Below are 13,174 nucleotides of genomic sequence, written 5' to 3' on the forward strand. Positions count from 1 at the left end.
AATTGCTTTTGGTGTGTTCATCATGCAATCTTTGCCCATGCCTATGTCCTGAATGGTATTGCCTAGATTTTTTTCTAGGATTTTTATAGTTTTGGATTTTACATTCAAGCCTTTAATCCATCTTGAGTTAATTCTCATACATGGTGTAAGAAAGGGGTCCAGTTTCACTTTTCTGCACATAGCTCGCCAGCTCCCCCAGCACCATTTATTAAATAGGGAGTCCTTTCCCCATTGCTTGTTTTTTTCAGGTTTGTCAAAGATCAGATGGTTGTAGGTGTGTGGTCTTATTTGAGTTCTCTATTCTGTTCCATTGGTCTATGTGTCTGTTCTTGTACGAGTAACATGCTGTTTTGGTTACTGGAGCCTTATAGCATAGTTTGAAGTTGGGTAGTATGATGCCTCCAGCTTTGCTCTTTTTGCTTAGGATTGTCTTGGCTATTTGGGCTGTTTTTTGGTTCCATACAAACTGCTTGCCTGTTGTTGGTGTATAAGAATGCTAGCAATTTTTGCACATTGATTTTGTATCCTGAGACATTGCTGAAGTTGCTTATCAGCTTAAGAAGCTTTTGGGCTGAGAATATCTTATTTCAAATCAATGCATTATCATTAATTTTATAATATATGCATTTCAATTTTTTTTAACAATTAAAAAAGGCTATGTCTCAGTTCTCCTATTTTTAAAATAAGAAATTTAGAATATTTTTTCACCAAAACTTTCTCCCTTTCAAACAGATTATTCTAATTAAAGCTGAGATCTTGGGGATCTTAGACATATCTAAGATCTTAGCTTTAATTAGATTAACCTATGTTTCAAATGAGGTTATAATTGATTTCTTTCAAATTATCTGGCTTTTGTTTCAAGAAAGCAAGGAACACATATATTAGTTCTCCCCTCTAAATCCTATAGAATGACAGTAGCCAGCTATAAAATACATAAAGTGAGGAGAAGGGGAAGAAATATTCATCTACAGTTCAGCGATATTAATAGAATCCTAGGAGATAAAAAGAAAATTTAAAAACTAGTATATAAAGCAGAATGGAGTTTTACTTCTAGCAATAGCTCCTATTGGACCAGTCTTCCTGTAGATAGCATTTATAACTCTCAATAAAATATGTAAAGTGACTATCTGAAGGTACTATAGTCTAAAGCATGCAGAAATGGAAAGCGAATTGATACTGAGTAAATTTCCCATTTTTACAGCTTTTCACTTGAAGGGATGACATATTTGGTACTAGCTGGGTCAACTAGAACTTGGATAAAAATCTACAGTCTTATTATCTTGAAGAATTAGAGGACAGTTCTACCTAAATTAGAGTTCAGGGTTACTACAGCAGCTGGAAGATAAAGGAAGAAAACCAGGGGCCGGGTGCGGTGGCTCAAGCCTGTAATCCCAGCACTTTGGGAGGCCAAGGTGGGAGGATCACTTGAGCCCGGGAGTTCAAGACCAGCCTGAGCAACATAGTGAGACCCCATTTCAACAATATAAAAAGAAAGAAAGAAAATATGAACAGAGCTTCAGTGACTGTGGGACAATTTATCTACCTAGTTTTTTTAAACTATATATCTTTGTATTTTTGTCATAAAACATAATTCTGTGGTAATCAAGAACTAGTCACAAAGCAATAAGCTTGCTCAGTTGCCTTCAATGATGAATTCCACTAAACGTTTTTAAAAAATCAACATCAATTATTCAGTCACTCCTATTAAGTCATTCTATAAGACCCATATTATTCTGATACCAAAACCAGACAAAGACATCGCAAGAAAATAAAACTGCAGACCAATATTTCTTGTGAATATTGACACAAAATTAATAATCTGGTAAAAAAAGTGGGATTTATTGCAGTAATGCAATTTTGATTGAAAATCCCAAACTCAATGTAATATACCATATAAAAAGGATAGAAAATTTTAAAACCATGATTATTCAATAAAAAATAAGAATTCTAAAATTAATTTAAAATCCCCAACAAAATACTAGTAAATTGTATTTGACAGCCTATTACAAGGATTATATACCATGATCAAGTGAGATTTCTTCCCCCCTGAGATGCAAGGATAGTTCAACATATGCAAATCAATAAATGTGATACACTACATTAATAGAATGAGGGACGAGAACCATATGATCATCTCAGTAGATGCAAAAGGGCATTTGACAAGATTCAATACCCTTTCATGATAAAAACTCTCAAAAAATTAGGTATTGACAAATACTGCCTAATATTACCACTTCTATTTAGAATCTAAAAAGCCAAACTTATAGAAACAGAGAATAGAAGAGTGGTTACCAGGGGCTAGGGTGTAGGGGAAATAAGGAGAAGTTGGTTAAAGGGTATAAACTTTCAGTTATAAGATGAACAGGTTCTAGAGATCTAACATACATCATGGTGACTATAGTTAATAATAATGCATTGTACACTTTAAATTTACTAAGAAAGTAGATCTTAAGTATTCTCATCACATACAAAAAGTAACTATGAGCTGATGATATGTTAATTACCTTTTTATGGTAAACATTTCACAATGTATATGTACATCAAAATATGTTACATACCTGAGGTATGTACAATTTTGTCACAAAAACACTTCCTTAAAAAATTCAAGTAATCCCAAAGGCAAAAGAGGAGGAACTGAGAAACAAAAATAAATGAGACAGCTTATAATTCAATAATAAAAAGAAAAATAACCCAACTAAAATGGACAAAAGATCTGAGTAGACATTTCTCCAAAGAAGATATACAAATGGCCAACAGTATGTGAAAAGATGTTTGACATCCTTATCCATCTGGAAAATGCAAATTAAAACCACAATGAGATATCACTTCACATCTAGTAGGATGGCTATAAAAAAGTTATATAATAACAAGTTTTGGAGAGGATGTAGGTAATTGGAACCCTCACACATTGTTGGTGGGAATGAAATAGTGTAGTTACTTTGGAAAACAGTCCGGCAATTCCTCAAAAAGTTAAACATAGAATTACCATTTGATCTAGCAATTCCACTCCTAGGTATAGATCCAAGAGAAATGAAAACATATATGGACAAAAACGTGTACATGAATGTTCACAGCAGGATTACTTTTAAGCTAAAAGGACAGCCTAAGTATCTATCAACAGATGGACGGATAGACAAAACGTGCTATAGCCACACAATGTAATATTGTTTAGCCATAAAAATGAAGTACTGACACATTGGATAATGTCAATAAATTTGAAAATATTATGCTAAGTGAAATAAGTCACAGATCACATATTATATGATTCCATTTTTATTGAATGTTCAGAGTAGGCAAATCCATATAGTTTTCCTTACACTTTGAGCATGGGAAATAGGAAGGGAGTTATGGCTGGAGACATCCCTGTAGCAGGCAACTTTATTGCTGTACTAAGCAGTTTTATTGTTACCACAACCCAAAGGTAGCTGGAACACTGCCTACCCCCTGAACTTTCAATAGTGTGTATAACTTTCCTTGTTAGAAGTCCTCTGTGGCAGTGACTCTGTTTTACTTAGTACAGCAGCCAAGTCAAGTGAAAGTTGGGAGTTTAACAGTATAATCACTCAGTAAAGTCATTTGTTGTCCTTTACATTAGCATTTACGGAGCTGAGATTTTTGTCCTGCCAATAAGCCTATGGCCCACCCTGCATTTTGAGAGCTACTATATTTGCAAGTTCTGGTATGGAGTTGATCTACTTTCCCAGGTTGGCTTTTCATTCCCTTGCTTTGATTTGTAGGCTGAACAGTAATTCCCTGATTTAGTTTTAACTGTAAGAATTCCTTCAAGTCTGTGGTCTGTTCATGGCAAGCATTCCTGTTCTCAATTGATATCACAGATCCCCCTTCCTTTCTTCCATGATATTATATATCTTTGATCATTTTAAATGAAATTTATGAGAGGGCAGTTAAATATTTGGGCTCATACTGTCATTAAAAATAACTCAATAATATTTACTAAGACTAAATGGGATGAAACCACCTCAGTTCTAAGTTATGACTCTCCTAGTCATCGACTCCACGAATCCTTACTCTGAGCTCTTTATTGTGAGCCTCTCCATAGTTAACTATTGTCAGTATAGAAGTTGATAGTTTTATTGTTTATAAGAAAACAACTCTTTAAAAAATGTGTATAGTCATAGGTGTTTTAGTTTTATTTGTATAATCATCTTGAAATGGTTAAATTTCAGAGAAGTTTCAAACCTGGAAGTCATATAAAGAGAATGATGGCTGGGCGTAGTGGCTCATGCCTACAATCTCAGCACTTTGGGAGGCCGAGGCGGGCAAATCACCTGAGGTCAGGAGTTCAAGACCAGCCTGATCAACGTGGAGAAACCCCGTCTCTACTAAAAATACAAAATTAGCTGGGTGTGGTGGTGCATGCCTGTAATCCCAGCTACTCGGGAGGTTGAGGCGGGAGAATCGCTTGAACCCAGGAGGTAGAGGTTGCGGTGAGCCGAGATCTTGCCATTGCACTCCAGCCTGGGCAACAAGAGCGAAATTCTGTCTCAACAACAACAAAAACAACAAGAAAATGACAGTAAGAAAATAATCTCATCAAAAGTAATACTGAGATTTCAACATGTAACTTGTAGAACATTTTTTAAAAATCTGGAGGTTCAAAAAATTTTAATAAACAAGAACCTATGTAACAAACATTCTTAAGTGGTTTTTACAAGTAATACATTTTAAAATTAAGTCTCACCTCTTTCGAAAAGTTTTTCACTTTCATCTACATAGTTTATTATTTCAGGCACTAGGTTTAATAACTCCTTCAGTTCTGAGAGTGATGGAATATCAATTTCTGGTTTGAGGCTTGGAGGTATTAAGAATTCATACTCAATGAGAAAACTTGATGGCTGAAAAAACATATAGTTTAAAAAAGTTTTTAGGGAGGCTTTCCAAATAAATATTTTTGAAATCATAAGTGGATAAAGTTTGCTTAAATGATGTACCAAATTTTAAACCAAATCCACATTCAAAATTGTTAAATCTATATATACTTTAAAAAAAAAAACAGAAATGTAGCAGCTAAAAAGACATTCTATTATAAGCAATGTTCTCTCTGAGTATTGTATTTTATGGTTACTCATTACATTTAGTGATGTACAATATCCCTAGATGCAGAAATAGCTTCTTTTTGGCTAATAGCAAATTGTAAACATTTTAAATTAAAAACAGTCACTGCAGTAGATAAGAGATAATAAATGGGGAGAAGTGAAAGGAGATCATGGAATGGAATAGATCTTTACTGTGCTCCATGGAGTGTTTCTCTTTCATTCCAACAGAACTTGACTCCTCAACAAAAGAGATTAAGTCCACAACTCTCAGGGTTAACATGGCAGGCAAGAGGTACTAGAGGAATGGGACCTATTGGTGAATTAACATTTTTACCATCATGTTAAAATTTTTATTGTAAGGAAACCCCTTAAGTGCTTTAAGTCCATTAAAATCCCCAAATATAAAACATTTTAAGTTGTCCTAAAAAAAATGTTTTTTGTTCGTTTGTTTGTTTGTTTTGAGATGGAGTCTCGCCACGTTGCCCAGGCTGGAGTGCAGTGGCGCGATCTCGGCTCACTGCAAGCTCCACCTCCCAGGTTCACATCATTCTCCTGCCTCAGCCTCCTGAGCAGCTGGGACTACAGGCACCCACCACCATGCCCGGCTAATTTTTTGTATTTTTAGTAGAGACGGGGTTTCACCATGTTAGCCAGGATGGTCTCGATCTCCTGACCTCGTGATCTACCCGTCTCGGCCTCTCAAAGTGCTGGGATCACAGGTGAGAGCCACCACACCCAGCCAAAAAAATAGTTTTTTAAAGTAGCTTTGTGAATGCATCCAATCAATATGGGCCTAGATTTCTGAGCTTGTCCAACTACAGAAAGTTATTGCACTCTCAACAGCTAGAATTCTTTATATACTGATATTATAACCATTTTGTGTGCTATTGAAACTAAATGCATCTTTAAGAAGTTTGGCCTTTAATATGCAAAAAATGCTATCATCCTTGTTAAACACTGGCAGAAAACTAAAATTCAGTCTTGGACCATCTATATTCTTACTCTCACAATATTCTCATTAGCTCAAGTACTATTTTTTGTGTATAACTCATAAATCAATATTTCTAGTTCCAGTGTCAATTTTTAAACTAGACATGACTACTTAATTTCCTATACCAGGTATATTGATTAGAATTATTGGAAGAGATTTTAAAGTTCCCTATGACTGGCCTGCACACCAGACCAATTAATCAGAATATATCTGTGTAGAACTCAGGCTTCAATATTTTTTTAAACTATTCAGGTAATTTCAATACACAGCCAAGCCTGAGAACAACTATTTAGAAGGAAATTTGACTTCTTAATTGATAGATGTTCATTCAATTATAAAATATTTTTAATCTGACAATTGTAGACAATGTATATTACAAAAATTTTACAAAAATGTGCCTCACTACTAAAATATTATTGAAAGCCAGTATTACAACCTCATTTAAACGTATTGTATCTTCTAGTTCCTCCTGACAAAAGTTCACTTTATCCATACAAAAATCTTCTTTCACAAAAGCTTCCAAAGTTTCTTGAAGAGAGAAACATTCCCTTAAAAAAAATACATTAATTAGTGTTTACTAAAAGCAAGTCACACACTAAATGTAGCCAACCAAAACACATAATCACTAAAATTAAAGTTGAGGTAAAACAATGATAAGAATTATTGGCTGGGTACAGTGGCTCACGCCTGTAATCCCAGCACTTTGGGAGGCTGAGGCGGGTGGATCACCTGAGGTCAGGAGTTCAAGACCAGCCTGGCCAACATGGTGAAACCTCGTCTCTACTAAAAATACAAAAATTAGCTGGGCGCAGTGGCGCATGCCTGTAGTCTCAGCTACTTGGGAGGCTGAGGCAGGAGAATCGCTTGAGCCCGGGAGACGCAGGTTGCAGTGAGCCAAGATTGCGCCATTGTATTCCAGCTTGGGCGACAGAGCAAGACTCCGTCTAAAAACAAAACAAAATAAAATAAAACATTATTGATAACATCTAAGCTTGTGATCATACAAAAACATTTTCACTTCTTACAAATATTTACAGCATTGGTCAATTAAGTAAGTACCTGGAAAAATTAACTTCTGTGAAGATCTGTCCTTTGAAATCTAAAAGAGGATCCTTTACCAAAAATAGTTTTAGTCTACTCAAGAGAGTATGCAAAGTTGGTAGGTGTTTTCTATTACTTACAAAAAGTATTCCTTTATCATCAATAAATAAATCTGAAAAGAAATAAGAAACATAAAGGAATAAGAAAAAAACTAAAAGTTATCCAAAGGGATCCAGATAGTTAATGTAATCAGTCATTAGATACAGTTGGGTTTCTCAATCACATTTTAAACTCTTCAGTTCTTCATTTTACTGTGCATATAGAGCATGTAGCATAGTACTGGAACAAAGGCAAAAGTACAATAAATTTTAATATTATCTAGGACACTGAGTAGCCAAATATCCCAAAAGAGCTGTAACAGCTAATACTTTATCAATAAAGATTAATCAGTGGAGGAAAATATCTTATGGACTTACACTTCAAAATAGCCAGGAGTAGCCTAAGCAAAATTTTAAAGAAATAAAAGTATTTGACTTCTGCTGACCTTGGTCTTCTCTGCATCATTTTACCTCTTAATATCTCCAATTCATCCCCCAGAGTCTCTGACATGTAGGGAATGGAGATGGTCTACAGTGCCTACAACTTAGACTGATTCTATTATTCTCAAGTTATTCATACATGGTTGCTATAAAATTATTTACAGTGAAAGTTATATAGCAAAGAATCTACTCAAGGAGTATGATACAGCTTATGTATTAAGAAACACTACTGCTAACAGTTAATTTCTGGAATATATTTCTCCTCTTGGTCTCCACCCTGCCGTGTATGGGTTTCTTTGAAATCTTAGCCAGTTGTCTAACAGCTTTAACAGTTTCTAAGTCACAGGAAAGAACATAAAACTTACCCCCAATTCTTCAATAAGTTTTTGAGTAGAAAGAGAAAAAGAAAAATACAAGCTCAGATGAAGAACTACTCAAAAAGCCAACCTCCCAAAAAAGAAAGCCATCCTGAAGGGAGAGCAATGGTTTCTTGTTCTGGGTATTGACTTTTTGGTTAAGTGATGCTGAATGGCATGAGAAAATAAGGGTATGGAGTTTTCAGGTAGTAATGTCTCCCATGGTCAACTACATAATTGGTATGCAGGCAGCAATGGAACATCCCTTTGCTTGGTGCTAACTTGATATGCCTTAAGAGAACTTGTGGTATGAACTAGCCTCCTAAGAGATATTATTTATCTGAACTTAAGTTCCCGACAATCTCATGGCCAAAAGCTTCTCATGACACACCAAAGGAAGTTAGTCAATCAATTCCATGTCTAAGGAGGGCTTATCTGAGACAGTTAAATATGATTTACTGGTATAATCCATTCTGTAAGTATTAATGAAATCACAGTAATAGTAAAAACCCAAACAGCATTAGTTTATATCCTATATCCACCTTCTGCTTCTAAACAGATCCTCCAGCCATCGTCCCTATCTAGGAGCCTCATTCTGGTATTTCTGGAACTAAATGGCTGACATCTGAAGTCAGTTATGTGATCTTGTTTTCCATCCACTTGTTTTTAATGAAACCACTTGAGGGCAGCATCACACCACAACCAGTGTTCTTTGTAATTCTACCAAGATCATTTACAGCAAGAGTGCCACTTCCTTACCTTCTTAAGTCATACAGCATGCCCTGGAGTTCTTATTTTACTACAGCTAATATATGTACTATACAGATATAAGGAGACTGTTTTCTTCTATTGTAGAGGAATATTAAATTGTCACCAGGAAACAAATTTTTGGCTAGTTAACTATGAAAAGAAGCAGAAAAAGGTCTACTAACATGAAAGAAGAGAGGTTTATTCTTTACAAAGGACACTTTTGTCTCCCTAGAAAATTCAAGATAATGAAATGAAAACAAAAGAGTTCACTAAGCAATCTGATAAAAATTATACAATTAATGGTTTCTTTTAATATGTAAAAACTTCATCATAAAAATTAATGGAAAAAATATAAAAACACCAATTTGTGAACTATCAAAGACTAAACATAAAAATATTCAGAAAGTGTATGCAGGAAATGATAAAACTTTATTGAAGATCTTTTTTTAAAAATTTGAAAAAAAAGCAAGATAAAACACTTTCCTAGCTAGAAAGACTATGGGTAAAATTTTAAAGGATCGCATTACCATTTCAAGAGGACTGTTTTAGAACTTGGAAAAGTGATTACAAAGTAAATCTGGAAGAATATAGTTATGAGAGTAGAAAAAAGTAATAAAATGGGAGATTATTAATATATATTATAATTATACATTAAATAGTTAAAATTATATGATACTGACACAATAATAGGCAAAACAGATCATAATAGAAAATCCAGAATGAATTCTAATGTGGTTAAGGATTTAATATATAATGTGAGTGGCATTTCTAATCAGTGGGAAAGAAAGGACTATTTCATAAATGATATTGGGGCAATAGTCAAAACACTTGAAAAAAGATTTTTTATTCCTACTTTTAAACATACATCAAAATCTAAAATAAAATTTATACCTTTGGCTGGGCCTGGTGGCTCATGCCTGTAATCCCAGCACTTTGGGAGGCTGAGGTGGGCAGATCACTGGAGGTCAGGAGTTCAAAACAAGCCTGGCCTACATGGTGAAACCCCCTCTCTACTAAAAATACAAAAATTAGCTGGGTTTGGTGGTGGGGGCCTGTAATCCCAGCTACTCGGGAGGCTGAGGCAGGAGAATCACTTGAGCCTGGGAGGCGGAGGTTGCAGTGAGCCGAGATCACACCACTGAACCCCAGCCTGGGCCACAGAGCAAGACTCCATCTCAAAACAAACAAAAAAACAAACGAACCAACTAACCAACCCCAAGTACCTTCAAGAAAATACAAATAAGGATTTATCTAATTAAGAAAGAATTTTCTAAGTATAAAAGGAATCAAAGAAACCATAAAAGAAAACAATTGGCGAATTGATTAGGTTCAAGTTAAATATATTTGGAGTTAATACCTTTACATATAAAGATAAAATATATGTCAAAATATAGACAAAAGAGAAAATCATTTCACAAAATAAAAAGATGCAGATGGCCAATAAAGACCAGTAATTCTATTAATTTACTTTTTTATGCCCAGCTTGTGAACAACAGAGATCACCAGTAATTGTAAAGATGCAAGCAAAAATATAATTTTTTTGCCCATCACATTGGTTTAAATGTATTACCACAACATCAGCAGTAATATATTCAATGATGATAATGCTGGCATAAACAGGGCATTCTCATACCATACTAGTGGACATATAGCTAAAAAAGCACTTATACTAAATAGTTCAATTTCTAGGAATTCATGCCAAGGAAATAATTGGAAATAAGAATACATATTTATCTACATATTTACAATTAAAAACATTAGTGGTCTCAAATTTGGAAATGTGTGATACATACATAAGATTAAAAACTGCAGTCATTAAAAGCCATGCTTTTGTCTAGCATGGTGGCTCACACCTGTAATCTCAGCACTTTGGAAGGCTGAGGTGGGAGGATTGCTTGAGCCTAGAAGTTTGAGACCAGCCTGGGCAACATAGGGAGATTCTGTCTCCACAAAAAAATTAAAAATTAGTCAGGCAGGTGGCACAGCTATGGTCTCAGCTACTTAGGAGGCTAAGACAGGAGGATCACTTGAAACCCAGGTGTTTCAAGGCTGCAGTGAGATGTGATTGCACCACTATACTCCAGCCTGAGAAACAGAGTAAGACCCTGTCTCAATTAAAAAGAAAAAGACATGCTTTTGCAGAAAACTCAAGCATAAAATAAAATATTCCCAAGATCATGTTAATATTTAAAAATAATATCATGCATATATAGTATGATCACAATAGCAAAACAATTTATCTTTGACTTACAGAATTATGAGTTTTTACTAAAGGGACATTCTATATATTTAAGATGTAGATATCTTAACCTACGTAGAAAAACATAAAATTCAATCCTCATTCACGATTAAAAGCTGTTATCAAACTAGGAACAGAAGGAATCTTCCTCAACCCACTAAAGGAAATGCTTCTAACATTTCACCATTGAAAATGACATACACATGAAATGTTAGAAGCATTTTCTTTACCATCAGAAATAAGATAGCAACCATCATGGCTTCTACTGAACAAAGTTCTAGAGGTTTTAGTCAGCATAGTCAGACAAAAAAAAAAAGATGTAAATATTGCAAAGGAAGAAATAGCCATCATTTACAGACAATATGATTATATATATTAGAATTAGTAATTGGAAATACTATGAGAGTTTAAGAGGTAGATAAATATGATAACACTATAAAAATCAACTGCCTTTTCTTATATACAAGCAATAAACAGAAACTTTAATTTAGAAATATAAATAGTAACGGCAGCTAAAATAGAGTACTTATGGATAAATCTTAGATATGTAACACATTTCTGAAGAAAATAAAAAATATATAAAATAAATGATATATAAGATCTTTACGAAGAAAAATTTTAACTTTATTGAAAGACATTAAAGACCTCAATAAATGAACAATAGGAGATTCAGGAAGAGAGAACAAAAGAAAATAATCATCAAAGAAATAATTCTAGAAAATGTCTTAAAACTGAAGTGCATAAGTACCTACATGGAAGGATACACCATGTATCAAGCCTAATATATAACAGTAGACCCACAAAGCACACACCATTGTGAAATTTCACAACACTGGAAGAAAAATATCATTCAAATTTTCAGGATGAAAAGATCTTATAAAAAATATTTAGGAATCAGAATGGCACTGGACTTCTCAACAGCAATACTGGAAGCTAGAATCGAATGGAACAATGCCTTTGAAATTCTGAGAAAAAAATATAATCTGGAATCTATAACTAGTCAAACTATCAATTAAATGTGAGGATAGATTTAAGACTTTTTGGATATGGAAGTTTAAAAAAAAAATTTACTACCTACATTCCTATTCTCAGGAGCCCATGAGTAGAAGTACTCTACTAAAAGGAGGGAATAAACTGACTAAACTGGCAGCTACAAGGTTGAAGAAACAGGAGGCCCAATACAAGAAAGAAGTGAACAGAATCCTCAGGGATGATGATGATAATGACTTGTTCTAGAACTAAAATCCCCAAAGATAAAACTATTGGTACACTTGATGCTTCAATGCATTAAGAGGAGATTTATAGACAAATGGGAGAGTTTCAGGATCAAGTTCTATGTACCAAATATATAGAAAACAAAACAAAACAAAAAACCAGAAAATCAGCATTAACTTCACAGAGTACAGTAATCTCCTCTTATCTAAGATTTTAGTTACCCCCAGTCAACTGCAGTCCAAAAATACTATATTGAATGGAAAATTCCAGAAATAGACAATTTATACCTTAAATTGCACAGTGTTGTGAGTGGCATGATGAAATATAGTGCTATCCTGCTCAGTCCCACCGAAATGTGAATGATCCTTTTGTCCACTGTTTCCACACTGATATGCCACCTATTCATTTGTCACTTAGTACCTGTCTCAGTTATCAGAACGATTGTCCCTGTATTGCAGTGCTTGTGTTCAAATAAACTTTGTTTTACTTAATTCTCCAGTTTTATTGTTAGCTATTTATTGCTGTTAATCTCTTACTGGGCTTAATTTACAAATTAAAATTTATCACTAGTATGTATGTATAAGAAAAAACATTGTATATATTGTATAGGGTTTGGTACTATCAGTGATTTCATGCATCCACTGGGTATTTTGCAATGTATCCCCTGTGGATAAGGTGGGACTATTAGTAAAAGAAAGAAATTACTGAATAACACAATACTATTTTCAGCTACAAATAGTATTTAAGGACTCACAAGTCTGTAAATACAGAATACTGATATAACCAAAGTTATAACTACATTGGGAGGGTAGACCATAGGAAGTGTGGGGGGACGTGGTAGTGACGGTGTAAAAGAGTGAGGACAGCGACGTCTTTACTTTCATGGTGAGAGGTCAATATATAAGGTCTAAAACTAAAAACATCAGGAAATAGCAGTATAAGCATGTCATACAGATAAATAAATGACAAAAGGAATATAGTTTCTT

The 13,174-nt window shown here is 34.3% G+C and overlaps 1 protein-coding gene across 3 annotated transcripts in view; it reads right to left on the reverse strand.

The window, feature by feature from the left end:
• The window catches only part of LOC105511568 (chromosome unknown open reading frame, human C9orf84), a 105,099-nt gene that overhangs the window by 63,001 nt on the left and 28,924 nt on the right, over positions 1–13,174 (reverse strand). For 2 of the 3 annotated variants that reach the window (XM_011941735.1, XM_011941730.1), the window contains 3 exons: positions 7,108–7,261; positions 6,485–6,596; positions 4,703–4,856 (listed from right to left, as the gene is read on the reverse strand). In XM_011941735.1, coding sequence (XP_011797125.1) covers positions 4,703–4,856; positions 6,485–6,596; positions 7,108–7,261 — 420 coding nt within the window. Of the gene's footprint in view, positions 1–4,702; positions 4,857–6,484; positions 6,597–7,107; positions 7,262–7,565; positions 7,947–13,174 lie in introns of those variants that run through there. The other variant, XM_011941742.1, reaches the window with a different exon arrangement.

The sequence above is a fragment of the Colobus angolensis genome, unplaced genomic scaffold, assembly GCF_000951035.1.
Source record: "Colobus angolensis palliatus isolate OR3802 unplaced genomic scaffold, Cang.pa_1.0 Scaffold103, whole genome shotgun sequence".
In the NCBI taxonomy this organism is placed as follows: domain Eukaryota; kingdom Metazoa; phylum Chordata; class Mammalia; order Primates; family Cercopithecidae; genus Colobus; species Colobus angolensis.